This window comes from Cetorhinus maximus, chromosome 6, assembly GCF_964194155.1.
Source record: "Cetorhinus maximus chromosome 6, sCetMax3.hap1.1, whole genome shotgun sequence".
Taxonomy (NCBI): domain Eukaryota; kingdom Metazoa; phylum Chordata; class Chondrichthyes; order Lamniformes; family Cetorhinidae; genus Cetorhinus; species Cetorhinus maximus.
In genome coordinates, this window is record NC_135884.1 from 128,973,604 (window position 1) to 128,994,877 (window position 21,274).

The 21,274-nt window shown below is 43.5% G+C and overlaps 1 protein-coding gene across 1 annotated transcript in view; it reads right to left on the reverse strand.

Moving 5' to 3' along the window:
• Positions 1 to 19,352, reverse strand: part of LOC144681428 (polycystin-1-like protein 2) — a 147,429-nt gene extending 128,077 nt beyond the window's left edge. Inside the window, 3 exon segments of the mRNA XM_078543019.1 lie at positions 12,494 to 12,577; positions 15,700 to 15,753; positions 19,259 to 19,352. Of these exon segments, the coding sequence (XP_078399145.1) occupies positions 12,494 to 12,577; positions 15,700 to 15,753; positions 19,259 to 19,352 (232 nt within the window).
• Positions 19,353 to 21,274: the final 1,922 nt, after the last annotated feature.

Below are 21,274 nucleotides of genomic sequence, written 5' to 3' on the forward strand. Positions count from 1 at the left end.
TGAATATTTTGAACACTTGCATTAACTTTTAATAGAGTGGGCTTCAAGTCTATCGGTCTGATGATGTCCAGCAGCTTTCATCTTATAGGCCATATATATTCTCCAAATCTGAATACAATAATATTCAGCAACTTCCAAAGAGATTCCAGATGGAACTCACACCTACTTTCCACATTTTTTAAAAAGCACCTCCACATAATAAAGGCTTTTTTTATTACTTTAACAGTAGGCAGTAGATACATGTATTATACTGTTGGATGCAGAGGCTTGAGGACACATCTGCAGTCTGTGCCCCCCTCCCCTCCCACCAACCCCTCACTCACCCACAGAAAGTCAGCAACCTTCCAAGGGCAATGCTGCAGCCACTGGGATAGCACAGTGTAGGAGCACTAGGACAAGCAAAATCACACGAAAAACTGGCAGTAAGGGAATGCACAAGGGTGATTAGTTGACTTTTGATCAAATATTAGATGGTTTGATTTATAAATTTGGCTTGGACTCTTTTTGTGGTGTTTTTTATCTTTGCATTGTGGTCAAGGGGATACTGAATAAGAGAAAAAAGTTAAGGAAGATAAGGTATGCAGCTGTTGGTGAATGGGGAATTCAAGTTGCATTCACTGGTACCACAGTCGGTTGGGTCAATGATAAACAGCCCAGCCAGAAAGGAGGCTTGTCGGTTGTCTCGTCCCTTCTTCTTCCTCCTCCTTCTTGTCCTGTTCACTGTCAATCTGGTGGCAAGGACTACTCTCATGATGCAAGGTTGTGCAGCATGCAGCACACTATAATTAATCTTGACACGCGCTCTGCTGAGTATCGCAGGACTTCTTCAGAGAGGTCCAGGCAATGGAAACATTGATTGAGCACACTAATGGCTTGCTCAATGGAATTGGCTGTAGCGACATGGCTATCATTATATACATGCTAGCCACATATTTGGGTTACACACTGGAGTTATGTTTCAGGCGGTCAGTAGATAGTCCTTGTCATCCAGAAAACTTCCTCTGGTTTGTCCTGGTGGCTCAAACGCTGATGGTACAACACACTGCCACAGAATGAAACCATCATCACTGCTGCCAGGATACAGGTTATTGACTTGCATAATGCAGTGAGAGAGAGGAATTCTTTTCAATTGCCTTACATGTCAAAATTTACATGCGGTATCGACCAGACTACATGCATGCATTCAATGGCATCCTTCACCATGGGAAAGCCTCCTATCCTCAAGAAGCCAGTTGTTCATTCCACCTGCTGCTCTCTGACCAGAGAGGATGACATGTATTCAGCTCTCTTGGGATACAGAGCCTCAATGCAAGATCAGATAGCTAGCTGAGAGGTGTTAGAAATATCACCTGCTCCAGTCTAGAAGGAACCAGACACATCGGGAAGAATTTCCCTACCGTTGAGGGGTAAGTGCAGGAGCGGGCATGTGTGGGCGCGCCTCCAATTGGCGCCCCTGATCGGGGGCGCACTGCCATTTTATGTGGGCGGGCTAATTAAGGCACGCCCAGCGTGACGTCCGCCAGGAAGTGCTATGCGCTCCTGTGCGGGCGGGGGGGGTAATCCCTCAGCCAAGAGTGCGCTCTTTTGCACATGTGCACGAAAGAGCGCATTCATCTCCCTGAGGCTAAGTGCTGCCTCAGGGAGATCGGCGCCAAATTTAAAAATGGTGAAGGGGGCAAAAAAAAAATTTCCCTTACACGTCCCCTCATGTCACACTGTCACATGAGTTGGAACATGTCCATCACTTTTAATCAAACTTTTATTAAAATTTTAAAAATCCTCTTGAGACCTCCTCCCGCCCATGGATGAGGTTTCATGCTTTTTCTGAAGCCCACCAGGACTCCCGGTCTGCCCGCCAACCTTAAGGGCAGGTCCATTAATTACTTCAATTACTTTTTAAATGGCCTCAATAGGCCGTTGACAAGTAGGCGGGAGCACAGCTGATTCGGGCTGCGCCCCCGCCGACCTGAAAATTGAAATGATGCGGAGTGACGTCGGGAGTTCAACCCGATGTCATCCCACATCATTTTACGCATCGGCGAGCAAGCCCCATCCCCCGCTTGATGACTTAAAGGTCCGGGCCATAAGTTCATGGCCATGGACACCTTCACAGCCATTGGCAACGCTGACCTCATCCTGCTTTGAGGTTGCTGTTCCGGCTACAAAATGGGTGCAGATTTCAGTGACTACCTTCTCAGTGAAATTGAGATTTTGTATACATTGTTCCTGACTTAGGCTGAAGTAGGAGAACTCCTCAATAAAAACAGGAAATGCTGAAAAAACTCAGCAAGTCTGGCAATATCTGTCAAGAGAGAGAAACAGAGTTAACCTTTCAAGTCCATATGACTTCTTCAGAGCTAAAGGCAAGTAGAAATATGATGGAATTTATACTGTTTAGGAGGGGCTGGCACAGCTGGAGCAAGATAGAAGGTCAGGGATAGGTGACAGCTAAGGAGAGATTGACAAACATGTCACGGGCACAAGACAAAGAAGAATTCCTCCCTGAACATCCTGATTGATTATGGCCACCTGCTGAGAATCTTATCTCCTCCTCCCCATTCCAGCTGCGGATACCATTTTCGAACCATTACAGTATTAGTAGCACGTAAATGTGGAAACTTGGGGCAGAATTTCCCCGTGCCCACCACAGTGGGTTTCATGGCAGGCGGGGGTAAGAATGCGGCGCATTGTCCAAAAATCAGTTTCACGCCAGCATAAAATGACGGCAGAATCTCCCATTCCTGACCCCGCCCCCACCCCCCCCACAATGGCGAATCGCAATTCCTGCCAGAGACTGGTGGGAAACTGATTTGCATTCCGCTAATGGGATGCAGGTAACTGCATGGCCGGAATCGCCCACCCACACCTGATCTTCCACAACGCCAGTGGGAAATCACGCCAGTCCTGAACACGTCTGGACCAATGTGGCATGTAAAAGTTGAAACTCGCCTGAAGAAGGCCTGGGTCTGCCCCCAGAGTTCAGGATGGAAGCCTCCAGTGACCGTGGACTCTGGAACACAGCAGTGCATGGAGGAGCATCTATCAGGTGGGTCTCCCAGTTTCAGCGTCTTCTTTCCTCAGAGTGTTCCCGGAGGTCCATCTTCTATCTTCAGGAGGTCCATCTCCTATCTTCAGGCTGTTCCTGGAAGTCCATCTTCTATCTTCAGGAGGTCCATCTTCTATCTTCAGGAGGTCCATCTCCTATCTTCAGGAGGTCCATCTCCTATCTTCAGGCTGTTCCTGGAAGTCCATCTTCTATCTTCAGGAGGTCCATCTTCTATCTTCAGGCTGTTCCTGGAAGTCCATCTTCTATCTTCAGGAGGTCCATCTTCTATCTTCAGGAGGTCCATCTTCTATCTTCAGGAGGTCCATCTTCTATCTTCAGGAGGTCCATTTCCTATCTTCAGGAGGTCCATCTCCTATCTTCAGGAGGTCCATCTCCTATCTTCAACAGTGGGCCAGTTACATCCAGATGCCTTTTCAAAATGGTGCCCAGATATAATGCTGGGGCACAAGTCATTCAGCCCACCCTGCCACGCAAAATGTCGCAAATTTCTCCAATACATATTTAATAAGGCCGGGGTCACACTCTCTGCCCCTGCCACAGGAACTTAGTCCCAGGTGGAAAAATTCCACTCCTGGCAACTGAATTTTGTGGCCTTGGATCCTCTATTTGTCTCACTATGTGTAGCAACATCATAAATACATTCAAAAAGAATATATTTCTGACATTGCTACAGTAATTATGGGGGAGGTGGTGGCATAGTTGTATTGTCACTGGACTAGAATTTCAGAAGACCCAGGGTAATGCTCTGGGGACCGGGGTTCAAATCCCACCACGGCAGACGGTGAAATTTGAAATCAATAAAAATCTGGAATTAAAAGTCTGATGATGACCACGAAACCTTTGCTGATTGTCGTAAAAGCTCATCTGGTTCATTAATGCCTTATAGGGAAGGAGACCTTACCTGGTCTGGCCTACATGTGACTCCAGACCCACAACAATATGGTTGACTCTTAAACGCACCCTGAACAGGGCAATTAGGGATGGGCAATAATTGCTGGCCTAGCCACATCCCATGAATGAATAAAAAAATGTAATGTGTTCATAATGCTGCTATTGTAATCAAAACAATTTAACATGTCTCTCAATTTTTCTGTCAATCTTTGTATGTATCATTCATTTCCTTGTCAATCTGGAAATTTGTTCCCAAACACAGCAAAAAACCTTATTCTATATTCTTTACCTGCTCTAAATAATCCCTGGTTTGAGCACTAAAAAGCTCCTCAGAATGTGGAAGTTCTCTCAGTAATGCTTCTGTTGCATCTATTTCTGGCTTTGGGCATCTCATACAAATTTTTAATTTCTGTAAAAATAAAATAGTTAACTTTAGTAGACTTGCAACTTTAGCTTATTTTTTTAAAGAAAATGTGTAGCAAATCATGCCCCTCAGTAATTTTGTATTCAAAGCAATATGTTTTATTTTATAGCCACAGCATAAAGTCTTTAAATTATTCATAAGCTTATCAGATTCATAGAGCTAAACAGGCAACCAAGTCATCAATAGACATCAGGGCATTCCCACATCCAGTATACAGTTCCTTCAGGTTTATTAATTCTACCTTGTCTACAAAGGTAAATAAAATCACTACAGACACTACTTGAACAAAAAGGTGTGTGAATTTTTAAAGCCAATAGTCTTTCCATGTCTTGGTTTTCTTCCCTCTGCTGCTGTTCCCTGGGTTAGGGATTTACGGGCATAGCTTCCTTTGGGAAGAAAAGCCTCTGTCTGCTGAAGTGAGGCATGTTACATTTCTCTGCAGATGTGAGAGCAGGTGTGCCAGCAAAGGGCACAGATCTGGACCTACTTGGCATTGCTTTGCCGTTTCTCCTTTATCTACCTTTTGATCAACACTCTGGTGCCAATAAGGCAAATTCAAAGCAGTGAAAAAGAATTAAGGACAATTGACACAAAGGCTCACGGAAACCCAAATACAAGCTGAACGGAAAAAACACAAATTAAAAACAAATTACAAGAATGGGGCTGCATGTTTCTATGGGGAGGGCTGTGGGGAATAATGGTTATAAAAACACAGGTGGCATTAGCAAACAACAATGGTAGTGAAAAAAATGTGGAGGCAGGAAATGAAGTCTGTAAGCAAATGATAAGAGTGGTAAAGCACCAAAGCACCATGTTTAATGGGGGAGAATTTTCTCCCCGTCAGGGGGGGTTGTGCGGGGGCGGACACAGGTGGGCGCGCAGCCGATCGGCGCCCCCGATCGGCTGGGTGCTGCCATTTTACAAGGGCGGGCCAATTAAGGCTCGCCCAGCGTGACGCGCACCCGGAAGTGCTGAGCTCTCCCTGTGAGAGTGGGGGTGGCTGCCTGAGTTGGGGTGTGCGCTCTTTCGAGCGTGCACGCGAAAGAGCACAGAAATCTCCCTGAAGCACAGAGGTGCCTCGGGGAGGTTACTTTCACTTATAAAACATTGATTAAAGGTAAAAAAAGAAATTTTAAGGACATGTCTCCTCATGTGAAACTGTCACTTGAGCTGGGACATGTCCATTAATTTTATTAAAAATTTTTCAAACACTTTAAAAACGTTCATGAAACCTCATCCCACCCGTGGATGAGGTTCCATGAAAAATGCGAAGGCCGCCTGGGCTCTTTGCCTGCCCGCCAACCTTAAGGTTGGATGGGCAGCTCAGCTAATTGCTTGGTTGGCTTTTTAAATGGCCTTAATAGGCCTTTGACAGTTCGGCGGGCGCACAGCCAAGTTGGCTGCGCGTGCGCCCACCAAACTGAAAATCTAAATGACGCGCGGTGACGTCAGATCGCACGCCCAATGTCACCACACGTCATTTTACACCTCGACAAGCGGGCCCCACCCCCGCTTGCCGAGCCAAAGATTCTGCCCATGGCTTTTGGAATAAAGGTGCTACAGCATGTTGTGGGTTCAGGAAGGGTTGCGCTGTTTGGCATTCCAGGGCACCTAACCTAGAGAAAGGCAGCTTGCCTATCAGGTCAATGCTTTATACAAGGATAGCAGCTTGGAACAAGTGCAAGAGAAGGTAAAAGACATGAAGAAAGCTCCTGTGGCATGGCTGGCCAACAATACCACAATGGGCATCAGTGAAAATCTCTTCTATCTTTAGTTTTGAAAGTAGGGAAGAAGCCACGGAGGAATGCCAGACGGATAAAACAGTGTCTGAAGCATCTCCAACCCAATTTGTAACACCACAGCAAAAGATACAGGTATAGGCACCTATACCTGTATTTGTCCATGATGGAGTACCTATATGGTAAGGCCTCACTTTAGAAAGGAAGCCATTGTTGAGATATACCTCAGGTTACAGCGCACTGGTTTCCGGCAGTGTTTATATCAACATGTCCTCCTCCCACCCTACTTTCAGCATATCCTTCTGTTCCCTTCTCCCTCCTGTATTTATCTAGCTTTCCCCTAAATACATCCTATTTACCTCAACTACTCCATGTGGTAGGAAGTTCCTCATTCTAGCCACTCGGGTGCAAATCCTCCTGAATTCCCTACTGGGTTTATTTGACTACCTTATTGATGACCCTGGGCTTTGGTCTCACAAACGAACAGAAACATCTTCCCTATGTCTATCCTATCAAATCATTACATACTTTTGAAGATTTTTACTGAACAACACCTTATAAAGAGATCTTTCTGTGAAGCCTCTAGTGAAGGAAGGCCAACGCATGTATTAGAAGGTATGGCAATGGCAGAAGCCTATAGAGGATATGGAAGAAAGGCTATTGTTGGCTGCTGGAGGGAGCTGGCCTTGGAGGGAGTGTAGTATTAATTTACCAGAAAGATGAATTGACTCCAAGGGTTAAATTACGAGGAGAGATTGCACAAACTAGGGTTGTATTACTTCGAATTTAGAAGGTTAAGGGGTCACTTGATCAAAGTTTTCAAGATATTAAGGGGAACAGATGGGATAGATCCAGAGAACCATTTCCACTGGGGGGGTCTAGGACTAGGGGGCATAGTTTAAAAATTAGAGTCAGAACTTTCAGGATTGACATTAGAAAGCACTTCTACATAAAGGATGGGGGAAGTTTGGAACTCTCTTCCACAAATGGGAATTGATGCTAGATCAATTATTAGTTTTAAAACATAGATTGATAGATGATTGTCAACCAAATATATTAAGGAATATTGGGCAAAGGTGAGTAAGTGCAATCATGAGCTCCTTGAATGGCAGAGCAGGCACGAGGCCTACTCGTGTTCCTCTTGTTTCTAAGTCATGCCACTCTTGTACAGCAGACCTTCTCTTAACTTCAACATCTGACCACTACAATAACAATTCTGGAAAGTTACACTGGAATTGTTGCCATCAGTGTCCTCCAGCATCCTGTGCTTGCAGGGCCAGCAGGAGGGGACCGCATTTTTAAAGGGTCAGTGAGAACTCACGCCACTATAGGTGCAACTTCAACATCTTCCTGACCCAAACAGCCAGAATATACAGTGCCTGACTCCTGAATCTTCTCTTGACCACATGTAATGGGTCTAATCAAAATCTCTTTTTTTTTAAATTGCAATATCCCTTTATGTGCCATTTCCTCCCTTGTGTCCTCCCTCCAAATGGAGTTTTCTTCGCCCTTTTAAGGAACCCAGTATTCTTTATTTACCTCAGCAGTGCCACGCAGGGTCACAGAATAGGGAGCCCCTGCTCAACCCACTGATATCTTTGGTCTTGTTAGGGGGCAGGTGGAGGTTCTGGCCTTTTAAGGCCAGAACCTCTGGTGTCAGTGAAGAGCCAACTGTCTTATTCTGGTAAGTTGTTCCCACAGGGGTTACAGTGGGAGGCTGACAGAAACTTGAGGAAATTCTACATTGATCTATAATTCCTTACTTCCATCGGTAAATATGTCATCATTTGTGAACCTTTCTTTCTGCAGATTAACTTACAAAGTTCCTTTGATGCCAGCTGAGAAAAACAATTTACAAACCTTCACAAAAACCAACGTCGGTATGCATAACCTTTGGCTTAACAAGGTTATGCCACTCTTGTCACAGACCTTATCAGCATACCTAAAATCAACAGAAAATGCTGGAAATATTCAGCAGGTCCATCAGTGAAGAGAGAAACAGGGTTAACGTTATCTTTCATGAGAACCCCTTCTTCAAACCTGAAACGTTAACTCTGTTTCTCTCTCCACAGATGCTGCAGACCTGCTGACTATTTCCAGCGTTTTCTGTCTTTATTTCAGATTTCCAGCATCTGCAGTATTTTGGGTAGCCTTATGCTTCTGGTCCTAATGCTTCTCCTTGGAGCTCCTTGTCCTTCTCCTAGGTGCTAAGCAAAGGCAAGAGTGGAAATGAAGCCTGGCTGTTGTGTTCCAATAGGAGCAGGGCTGGTGCAACCACTACACAAGCCAGGCAGTCACCTGGAGCAGCAAAATTTGGGGGATAGCAAAAGACTGAATGAACTATTCATGAAACTATGTAAGTAAACAAACAGACTTCAGCAGTGGGAATAATAGGCCTAGATCCACATATGCGGACATACATATAACTTTCCAAATACTTACATTGCAGTCTTTCTCAAAATTTCATATTATATTCCTCATTCTGTCAATGCAACAGTTTTACAAATTTGTACATCTACATGACTATTCCGAAACTGCAAACCAGCAAATAATATCAAAGAACATAATTTAATCTAGCCCATTCTATTGTAATTATTATTGATTGTGTACATTACGTATATCATCCAGTAACTGTTGTAGGAATACATCATGTATTACATCATGTGAGCCATATTACAAATTACAATTTCTTCTAGTACGTATCCTGAGAAAAGTGTGGAACAGTGCAGCAATTTGAGCAGACAAAGGAAGAGGCACAGGCAGTCATGAAGCTCTCCATTGCAGATGGCCTGGGAGCTGTTATGTACTGAAGATCCACCATCCAATGTACTGCTAGTGAACTACTCTCTGCACAGTTCTCTGGCACCAAGGGATCACCTATCAAACTAGCCATAGAATATCTACCAACAATTATGAACCAACCAACCACAAAACTGCATCTGGCACATAATTATTAATCACCCTCTCTACCCCAATAAATATAATTGTTTTTTTAAACTAAAAATATGATCGGCTTTAATTACTTACATCAGGTAAAGCTCTTTCTCTTATGGCACTAGTCCTTATCTTTTGTGAATCTGTAAAAGGAACAATTCCTTTTAATGAAATAACTATTTAAAAAGGGTTTAATACTACTGTATAATATTCCAAGGATACTGTTGAAAGGTAAACCCCATTCTTCAGATCTGACCAAGTGGACTAATCAGTGCCATCTTTGTTGTGATCTGTTTGTTAAGTGAAATGCATTATTTTTCAGAAAGCTGTTGACCTCTGTTTTTGCTTTCAAATTTTACCATCATCAGCAGGTTAAGATGCTTAAGATCTAATTTTTTTACTTTACAAGGCTTACACGGGTGCAAGCACTAAGACCTGAAAATGTTCTGACTGTTGAAAAATATTAGGATTCTCATTACTAAAGCCTGAATGTCCAACACATTTCTACTGTGAGAGGCCAAATATTTACCAATAAAAATATTTCCTTGAGGAAGATGACTCATAAATTAAACAGCAAGTACTGGAAATGCACAACCTGTCAGTAAGGAGAACAGACAGGTTAATGTTTTGAGTATTTGAATAAAGGGCCCATACCCCAAAATGTCTTACCTCTTGATATACATAAGCAGACTTGATGTGCATTCCCATGTTTTCTGCTTTTCTCTTAATTCATCATTTTACATTTACTTTTGTTGCTAAGAAGCAGAATCTTCCAGTCCCGCCAGCAGTAGGAATCGTGGCGGGCGGGGTACTTGATTTGGCAGCAGGCAGAAAATCTGTTTCCCAATGGTGGGATAAACGGTTTGAATTTTGTTCTCCCAGCTTTCAAGGCGGGTTAAAGATGGGTCAAGCTTCCTGACGAAAATTGTCGGGAACCCCATTTGCATGTATTAGAATCTCATGCAAGCTGATTAAAAGCCACCTCGCCAGAATTAAGCTGTCTCTCCAAGTTAAATTCCTCGGCAGTCAGAATTTAGAACGTTCAGTTTTATGACTGTATATAACTAGCGTGTGCCTGGCGAGCTTCATCTCTTCCATGACTTTGAGGTCAATAGATGTTACTTTCACCTTCTTGGGAACCTCGCCTAACTTCACTCGTATCGAGTGCCGGCAGCAAAAGCTGCACCAAGGCTAGACATGGCGGAGGCTGGAAGGGGTGTGGGTAGGTTGGAGAGAAGGCTGGACGGCGAGGCAGGCTAAGTGGGGAAGGAGGAGAGGGAAAGTGTCTGGGGAATTGGGGGTGCGGGGAGAGAGCATCCAGGGAAGTGGGGGGAGAATGTCCGGGGACGGAGAAGATGGGGGCGCGGGGAGGGTTGGGGGGGAAAGTGTCTCAGAGGACGGGGTCAGTGATGTTGAAGGTGAGTTCCTGGGTGGAGAATTCAGGGTACTGGTGATAGGAGGGAAAAGTCACAGTCAGAGTCGGGAGCGAGAAGCAGTAGGGTGGAGGTCCAGGGTGAGACCCTGGTGTGTGAAGTTCTTATCAGGGTGGGGGGATGTCATGGAGGAGGATTAGACAGGTGGCTTGGATTAATGGGGGTGGATGGCGCAGGGTCAGGGTGGGCATGAGGACATTAATGGCTGTCAGCTCTGAGGGGAGGAAAGGCATGTGGAGGTGGATCGAGACTGGGTCCAGAGTAACCGGGGCAGGGGAGGTGGGCGGGGGGTGGGGGCAGTTTCAAGGATGACAGAGGGGAGAGGAATGGTGAAATTGGGTAGGTCAAGGGTCATGAGGGGAAGTTGGTGGGTTACATGGGGAAGGATAGAAGATGCGGCATCAAATCTAGAAGGTGACATGCACCATTTTTCTAATCTGACTTTGATCATGCAGTTAGTCAGTCAGTGAGATCTGTTGAAGTGGGAAGAAGATCTTTTCTGGTGGGTAGAGTTCAAGCTGAGAACAAGTGGCTGACTAAAGGGACACCTTAATAATTATGAGGCAACCAAATGTCAGCCATGCTCAGTTATGTTCTCCTCTCTATGGTGATGCCCACATGACTGCAGGTTTGTTCCCAACTCATGGGTCTCATAACATCAAGAGCCCAACAAGGTGTTATGTGCCATTTGCCATCAGAAGCAGGGATGAAGAGAGGGAGGGAGGTGAATGCCTCCAAGGGGCACGGCTGTGGACAGCCGCCAACACACCACTCCGAATCTCCAGCCCCTCGGGTGAATGGTCATGGCTGATGAAGGCTTTGTAGTTAGTCTTTCCATGCTGCCAAGGCAATGGTCTCTCTATAGAGTCTCGAATGTAGTGCAAGCAAGCGGGATAGTGTCAGAGGGAGGTTTCTTGCACATGGCTGTTACCACCCTGGTCAAAGAACAATGTCTCCATACGCAGTCATGCATGAACAGAAGGAACACTTATCTCTGATCCTCCAGGATGTCCTTTACCTGGAAGGGATGGGGTTGGGATGCCATGTCTAAACGGAGGTCAGGCAAAAGGCTAGCACTGGCCTGCTGGCTTTGAGATGGAGGGAAACCTGTAAAGGGCACACCCACTAAATGTATCACTTCAATTCATTCACACATCCACTGAAGTATCAATGATGCAGGCTGCAAGCAACCCTGCCTTGGTAATGGCTTTCATCCAGATGAGAAGGAGAGCCCATGCTGGTTGGCACAGGACCAGGAGGAGTAAGGGCCTGAGCAGCAAGAGGCAACGGGGCCTCTAGAAGGTCAAGTTGCTGACGCACATGGACCACTGCAATGGTGAGCATTGGCCCTACCATGGGTGTATCGCCAGCGGTGCTCTTATCTAGCGATGCATGAAAGGCAATGCAGGAGGTGTGGTTGCTCACATCTGCCAGCTTCATCAATATGAACTGCCTCTGCAAGGACCCTGGAGGAGTAATGTGGAGCTCCTGGCCTGCATTGAGTGAATGGCTGCCCGGGTGCCCTTTAAATATGGCGTCACGGCCTTGGACCCCTGAAGTAATGGCAGGGCAGGCGACTTCCTGTCCACCCTGCCACGAGATTCGCTGAGCCGTTTACAGATGCATAATTAATGAGCTGACCAGCGGAAGATCATGCACGTTCAACTGTCCTGCCGGCCAACAAGAATCATGCCGTTTTTCCTGCTTAACACTGGACTCTACTTAGACTCCAGAATGGAAGATTCTGCTCACTCTCTCCACTAAGGAAACAGAAACCTGTATCACTTATTTTTCCCTGAAGAATGCCTATCTCTGATGGTCGATCTTCTTTATTTCCAAACCACACAAACCATGAGTATTTGTACAGAGGACAGGTAGCCCTGATTGCTTTTCTATTTACCAAATGTTCAGATCGGAAGAAAGATATTGAGTTTCAATTGTAAAGTCTTCAGCTATTTGCCACACTCCTCATCTAAATGCTTACCTTCTGTTATTACGAACTTACCCGAACCAGTTGTAACATTGACATATCCAACAAGTCGCACAATAGATAAGATATTTGAAGCAGTGATTGTCACTAGAAATGTACCTGTAATCAACAGAGGAAAAAACAGAAATGGCAAATTGAAAATCAGGATATTCAATAACATCTTCAAAATTAAATCCTTATCATTTATTCATTTTCGTTGCCTCCCCAACTTACTCATTCTGAAACGTGCCACTGAGACCAAGTAATATTCAAGATTGAGTTTGACTTGAGGCAATGGGGGAAGAGCCTTCTCAGGATTTCTTACACCTATTCCATTTTATGAAGTGACCAGTGCCTGAGCACAGGCACAGATCCCTGAATGGACCATTGATGAATGAGTATTTGCTGAATAGGTAATAATGTCAACCTTCAATGGGACTCAAATTTAACCCAAGGGAACAACAACAACTTGTATTTATAGAGTATCTTTAAAGTAGTAAAATGCTCCAGGGTGTTTGAAGAAGTCTTATCAAAAGAAATTTGACACCGAGCTGCATAATGAGATATTAGGCTAGATGAGCAAAAATTTGTTCAAACAGGTAGGTTTTAAGGACTGTCTTAAAGGTCCAAAGTGAGTTAGAGGCAGAGAAATTTAGTGAGAGAATGCCAAAGCTTCGGGCCTTGGCAGTTGAAGGCATGGCCGCCAATGGCAGTGTGATTAAAACTGGGGATGTTTGAAAGGCCAACATTGGAAGAGTGCAGATATCTCATAGGGAAGGTGGGAGCTATGTAGGGATTTGAAAACAAGGTAGAAATTCTAAAATCAAGGCATTGCTTAATCAAGAGAAAATGCAGCTCAGCAAGCACTGCAGTGATAGGTGAATGGAACTTGGTACTGAGGCACGGGCAGCAGAACTTTAGGTGGCCTCAAGTATGTGGTGGAGGGGGGGAAAGGTCGGAGACCAGCCAGGGATGCATTGGAATAACAAATCGAGAGACAACTAAGTCATGAGTAAAGGTTTCAACAGCAGATGAGCTGAGACAATTGGAGTCAGGCAACGTTACAGTGGTGGAAATAGGCATCATAGAAGGATATATGCAACTTCTTTTTAAAAAGGAAATGGTAGACACTTTGAACAATTATTTTGTATCTGTTTTCATGGTAGAAGACAGAAAAAGCATCCCAAGAATAGTAGCAAATCAAAGGACAAAAGGGAGGGAGGTATTTAAAACAGTCATGATCACTAGAGAAAAAGTACTAAAAAACTAATGGAACTAAAGGCTGACAAGTTCCCTAGATCTGATGGCCTGCATCCTAGGGGCTTAAAAAAAGTAGCTGCAGAGAAAGTAGATACATTGGGTTTAATTTTCCAAAACTCCCCAGATTCTGGAAAGATACCAGTGAATTGAAAAAAATGCAAATGAAACACCTCTTTCCAAGCAAGGAGGGAGACAGAAAGCAGGAAACTATAGCAAAAACAAAAATACCTGGAAAAACTCAGCAGGTCTGGCAGCATCTGCAGAGAGGAGCACAGTTAACGTTTCGAGTCCAAATGACCCTTCAACAGAACTGTTCTGTTGAAGGGTCATTCAGACTCGAAACGTTAACTGTGCTTCTCTCCGCAGATGCTGCCAGACCTGCTGAGTTTTTCCAGGTATTTTATCTTAGCAGGAAACTATAGACCTGTTAGCCTAACGTGTCATAGGGAAGTGCTAGAATCCATTAAAAAGGAAGTAACAACAGGACATTTAGAAAATTATAATACAACCAGGCGGAGTTGATATGGTTTTGTACAATGAAAATCATGTTTGACAAATTTATGAAAGTCCTTTGTGGATATAACAAGCAGGGTGGATAAAGGGGAACCAGTAGATGTAGTGTATTTGGATTTCCAAAAGGCATTCGATAAGGTGCTATATAAAAGGTTACTGCACAAGATAAAAGCTCATGGTGTTGGGGGTAATATATTAGCATGGATAGAGGATTGGCTAACAGGGAACAGATTTGGAGTAAATACGCCATTTTCAGGTTGGCAAGCTGTATCTAGTGGAATGCCACAGGAATCAGCACTGAGGCCTTAACTATTTATAATTGATATTAATGACTTGAATGAAGGGACCGACTGTATTGTGGCCAAATTTGCTGACAGTACAAGGATAAACAGGGGACCAAGTTGTGTCTGCAAAGGGAGATAGGTTAAGTGAGTGGGCAAAAATGTAGCAGATGGAGTATAATATGTGAAAATATGAGGTTGTCCACTTAGGTGGGAAGAATAGAAAAGCAGAATATTATTTCAGTGGAGAGAGACTGCAGAATGCTGCATTACAAAGGGATCTGAATGTCGTTGTACATGAATCACAAAGTTATCATGCAGGTACAGTGAGTTATTTGGAAAGTAAATGGGATATTGGCCTTTACTGCAAGGGGGATGGAGTATAAAATTAGGGAAGTCTTGCTACAACTGTTCAGGGCATTGGTGAGGCCACACCAAGAGTGCTGCATACAGTTCTGATCTCCATATTTAAGGAGGGATATACTTGCATTGGAAGCAGTTCAGAAAATGTTCACTAAGTTGATTCCTGAGATGAAGGGGGTGTCTTATGAGGAAAGGTTGAGCAGTGGGCCTATACTCATTGGAGGCTAGAAGAATGAGAGGTGCTCTTATTGCAACATATGAGATTATTGATGAAGTTGATGCTAAGAGGTTATTTCCTCTCATGGGTGAATCTTGTACAGTTTCAAATGAGGGGTCTCCCATTTAAGACGGAGCTGAGGAGAAATTTCTTCTCTCAAGAGGGTTGTTAATCTTTGGAATTCTCTACCTCAGAGAATAGTTGAGGTTGTGCCATTGAATATTTTCAAGGGTGAGTTAGACTGATTTTTGATCTACTAGGGAACCAAGGGTTATGGGGGGTAGGCAGGAAAGTGGGGTTAGGCAACATTCAGATCAGCCATGATCTTATTGAATGGGTGGAGCAGGCATGAGAGGCCAAATAGCTACACCTGCTCCTATTTCTTATGTTCTTTAGTTCTAAAAAGGTATGTAACAAATGACACATTCAATTTATTAGGCATTGCGATTTATAAACTTATTCAAAAATCGGAATAATCGGATGGGTAAATAATCCAAGGACAAATAATGGAAGTTCTGTGGTATTCTGTCATGTACTTCAATTAATATAATGTTACAATTAGCATACTTCTGGAAAAAAATTAGATCCAACAATGATGAAACTTTTACCTTCCTTGTCCATGGGAAATTTATAAACTGGAAGCTCTACGTTAGAACTCTCCGCTGTATAAGACAAAATATAGTAAGCATTGATAAAATCAAATTGCAAACTTATTGGTGAACCCTGAGATACGGAGACATTTATGCTGATGTTACTGCCCAGTTGCAGGGAAGCTGACTCTAACTCAGCCTCCAAACCACTGATCTCAAGAAGAAGATGAATTGTCAAATGTTGAGATTTCCTGACGGAGCTATTTGTTGCATAGACAGTCACATTATGTTGACCTGGTCCAGTAAGGGACTGGGAAGACTGGTCTATAGGGATAACTCCTGGTAGTAGAGTGGATTCATGAAGAATGGTATTTCCAATTGATACAGTATAGGTCTGATTGAAACCTATGGGGGAAAAAACATTTTAATTTAATTGTAAACATTATATGACACATATATAAACAGGTACACTATTAAAATTTCTTTAATGCATTTTAACATTTATCCTTTGCAGGTTATATTGCATATTCCCATGTTATATCAATTAAGTGTATGTTTCAGCTCAATCTATGCAATTTAAAATCAATAATAAATCATATACAGCCTCAGCCTTCTGTAGCCAAAATAAGCATCATAGTTCCTTCAGTAATTTCATTTTATTCAATAAAATCTCTCATGTTCTACTGTGTTATTGTGTAATGATTTTGTATTGCAAGTGTTCTGGTACACCAGTTCTGTATGGCATTGGGAATACTAAACTCAAAGGAAGTAAAGCAAGAACTTTTATGTGAAAGGGGACAGAACAGATCAAAATATCTCCTAATATTTACCCTTAACGATCAATTTTATTAATTTATTCATATGATAAAACACATTATTTATGCTTTAAATACAATGTAGCTTAGTGGCTATATATTACTTTAGTGCATTCTTACATCAGAAATGGCCTAGGTCAGATGCCAATTCAACTTGTGGAATTGTGGTGTCAGATTATTCTCTATTAGAAACAACTCTAGGAAATTGATAGGGTGTGCAGTACACCATCAATGGATTTTCAGTGGATGGGTAGTTCTCGTTTATATAAGTGCAGTTCTTGTACATATTTGGCTTGAAACTAACATAGGACTGAATATATATCTGGGTGCATCATTTGGGTGTAGCTATACAATGTGGACTGCAGCGGTTCAAGGGGTAGCTCACTGCCACCTTCTTAAGGGCAATTATGGACGGGCATCAAGTGCTGGCTTAACCAGCAAGGTCCACATTCTGTGGACGAATAAATAAAAAATAAATTCATGCAAATTCAGATGAAATGCCATTGAGCTGAAACAATGGGTGAAATTTTACCTGCCAAGCTGGGGGGTGGGTCTGGATATGAGCAGGGGGAGTTAAATCCCCCCAAAATTATGGTCTGTTGGAAACTTGGCATGATTCCGCCCATTTCCTGTTCTTACTCAGGTGTGATAGGAGGTGTGCAAGAAAAGGAAAATAGATGTCAGGTCTCTCATTTAAATATGCAAAAAGCCAATATATTCTGCCTTTAACCCAGCATTCAGTCTTTAACTGCCAGCACATGGGTTTCCCTAACTGTGAGACACTCACCTGGGTCAACAAGGCAAGTGCACAGTGCGGGGTGATTGTTCTGTGAAATTGGCAGGCCTGAACGCCTTTAAAGAGTGAAACTCCATAGCCACTGCCTTGCCTAAGTGAAAGTCTTGTGATTCAGAAATGTTTTGAGAGTGTGCTTTCACTGGTTTCAAGATAATTTCCAACTATTTTGGAAGTCTATCCTCCTCTCTTGGATTTTGTCAGCTTTGATCAGCACTTCCTTCCTGTCAGCCTTCACTGCAGCATGGGAGTAGTTTGTGCAGTCCTACCTTAGGCCTCTGAGGAAGAAGAGGAGCAACACAAACAGCAACACCAATTGCCTTTTCCTCAGCCGCATGCCACTCCACAGGGCAGGGGAAGGGACACAGAGATCTGTGCTTGGAGGAGTTAATACCCCCAGTACAGATTCTACAGGCAGAGGATTAGCTTTCTCCACATGACTGAGCAACAGTGTCTCAGGAGGCTCAGACTTTCGCAACAAGTTCTGGCTAATATCTAAAGCTTCCTGGAACAATTTTTCCTTCCCAGTTGGTCAGTAGACCTGCTGCTGACGTCTGCTGGGTTTCACAATCTGCAATACACAAGTGCAGCTCCCAGGTGGCCAAAACCATCTTTGCTGAGGCTGCCTCTTACATCTACTTTGATACTAATGAGACCGGTCAGACCCAGAAGGCTCTCACATTTGCTGCGGTGACTGGGTTCCCACAGGTAAAGGGAATCGTAGACGACACTCATGTGACAATCAAAGTGCCCTCCGATCATCCTAGAGTATTTATCAATTGAAAGGGATTGCACTTCATCAATGTTCAGCTGGTGTGCCACCTCCGGAAGGTTTTCCTGCACGTCAGTGCAAGGAATCCAGGAAACTGTTGTAGTGCCTTCATTTTGCATCAGTCATGTCTCCCACAGATCTTCACACTTCCAAACAGAGTCAGTTGAGGATATGGCTGATGATATCTATGAGGTGCCTTAACTGATGCAGGGGAAAGATAAAACCCGAGCACAACAGTGGTTATGGACCAAGATGTGATTTGGGTGCCTGGACAGATCTAGAGGTGCCCTTGAGTATGCACAGGTAAGAGTGTCACAAATGGTAATGGCCTGCTGTGTATTGCACAACATTGCACTGAAGAGAGGACTGGAACCGTAGGAGGAGGATGCTCTGCATCCTGATTTGAGGAGGAGAAGGAAGAGCATGATGTGGCCAGGGTTCCTGCAGCTACTCATCTAGCTGTCAGAGAAGGCTGCAACGGCCTCATACCTGAATGCTTCAGATAACCTGAGCATGTGAATCCAACGGTACAACAATGCTGAACTTACTATCCCCCTCCTCCACCCAACACAAATCATTCACTCAGGCAAAAATCCCACATTCCCTTTTTCATGTACCAGCTTGACATTGTTACAAACACCCAGATGAATCCCCTTGTGAACTAAAAGTTTTTCCTCTTCCAATTGCTATTACTCTTGTGGCATCAGCAGAGATAGGGGCAAACTGCTCTGGCACACAAGGTGCTCGTGACAGATGTCCTCTGGGTTTTGGAACCCATTTGGGCCCTGTCAAAGACTGGGTGAACCTGTACAGAGGCAGACTCAGTCATCAGGGCAAGGCGCAGCATGTTGGCCTCTGTCTGAAGTGGGAGAACAGAATAAGAGATGAGAAGTAGGAGGACCTTGAGCAGAGTCCTCACTTCCGTGTGCCATTTCTCTATCTTCCCTCTCATGGCCCACCCGCACTTCCCTGCTTGCTAAGAGCCAGGGAGCACTTTGCTGCACCTCAGTGAGGTGTGGAATGGCCAAAATGAGGGGTTTTTCCATTGTATCTGATCTAATGATGCAACACAACAACGCTTCTGATATATCTTCCTCTTTCCCCAACCGAGGATCACCCCTGCCAACACCAACTCCCAGCCATGGTTGACAGGGTCCTCAACTGTGTCCGACCCATTTCCTGCACTTCTGCTCTTACCTCTTCCCCTTCCTCTCAGAACCACAATAGGGTTCTCCTCGTCCTCCATTTCCATCCCGCCAGTCTCCACAATCAATGGATTATCCTCCGCCATTTCAGTCACATCCAGCATTATGCAACAACCAAACACATCTTCCCCTCCCTGCCCCTGTCAGCAACCTGAAGGGACCATGTTCCCTCTGCGACACCCTGGTCTAACCCTCTATCACCCACAACACCTTGTCCCCCTTCCCACTGCACCTTCCCATAAAATTGCAAATGCAGGTCTGTGAGCACAGGGCTGATAGGGACTTACTGTGAGTTAAGACACAGGTAGCAGGGTTTTGGGTGACCTCAGGTTTACTGAGGATAGAATGTGGGAGACTAGCCAGGAGCCAGGAGAGTCAAGTCTAGAGGTAACAAAGGCATGTATGAGGGTTTCAGGAGCAGATGGCCTTTGCTGGTCCTACATTCGGTGGAGGCGTTATAAACACCTGAAGTATTGTACAGGTGTGTCATTGTGAATGATCTAATTAAAAGGACAAACAAGAACAAAAGTGAAAGACAAATGATACCAAGAACAAATCAATAAATTTACTTAGTCTTTCATTTCATCAAAAGGTTAAATATTTAGAAGTGCAGGTGTGCAAATATCCTGATAAGAATATATGATATTCCCTTTACAAATTTAAAGAACAGAGGGTTGAATTTATGTGGAGGTCAGTGCAATTTGCTTGTTTGTTTCTATTCATTTAGTAAAGGTGACCTTATCCAAATAGAAAGAAATCATCAGAATGTGGATCTCCGATTATATCTTTCACTCATTCTCCTCTTCCAGTTCTGTATTTCTCATTCGCTTACTTATTTACTTCTATTTCTGCCTTGCTGCCATGTTTTCATCTATTTCTTACTTTTCTCTTATTTTACTCCTTATTATTATCTCACACTCTCTCTCATTTTAACTCACTTCCCTCTCTGCTGTCTCTCCCACCACACTTTTGACTCCCTTCCTTCCTCAATTATTTCCTTCTCTCTTGCTTTTCAGTTTCTCTTCTTTCTTGCATCACAAGTTTCCTTTTCATTCTACATCCAACAGCATTGGAATTGGCATGTGGGAACTGGAATGAAGAAAATGAACAAACAAGATAGTCTTCCTGCTATCAATCTATAATGAAGGCAAGCTACATCATTCATACAAACAATATTATATTTATTTATTTATGCCCACAATACTCCATACAAGATTAAAACACTTTTAAAAATAAACAAAATCAATTTTTAAGTAATAGAAAGTTACTCACTTATCTTGATGGTCAATGTAATAAGTTTTGCCATCTCCTGTAGAAACTGTACATGAGAATTTTCCAGAGTTTGGATTGAGCTGCCATTCCAATGGGATGATGATGTGGAACACTGAATAGATAGGTGGCACCTGGGAGTCTATACCAAGCATGACTTCATATTACACACCAAATTGCAAAAGGATTTTTTAAGTCACACAAAGTGCTTTATTGACACAGGTGACAATTTGTGATATTTACTATTTGAAGACAGCTTTAGGATCCAACAGGCATAAAATTAGCTTGCTTTACTTCAGGCATAATATTTCCAAAGATAAATGCATGGACAATATGTTGTTATCATGTCTAATTTATGTTAAGTTTGCAAAGGCAAGGTGTTAGATCAGTATCTAACATGGCATCAGGTCAGCACAGGTTTACAGCACAGAATACCATTTGGATCATTGTGGCTATGCCAGCTCTTTGCTATAGCAATGCCATTGCTCTTTGCCCTCTAGCCTTGTATCTTCCTCTGTTTCAAATATTTATCTACTTTGTCCTACTCAAATGTGGCACCCACCATTCATTTCAATAAGTATTAACTAAAATAGGTGGAATAACATGATAATTCTTTGTACCTGGTTGATTTTTATATTTTGTTGAATTCTGTGCTCATAAAAGCAAGCTAGTTAGAACTGAGGAATGAAGCACTTTCCCAAAGCCAGTTGCACAGTAAAGACTGCTCTTCTCTTCTCTT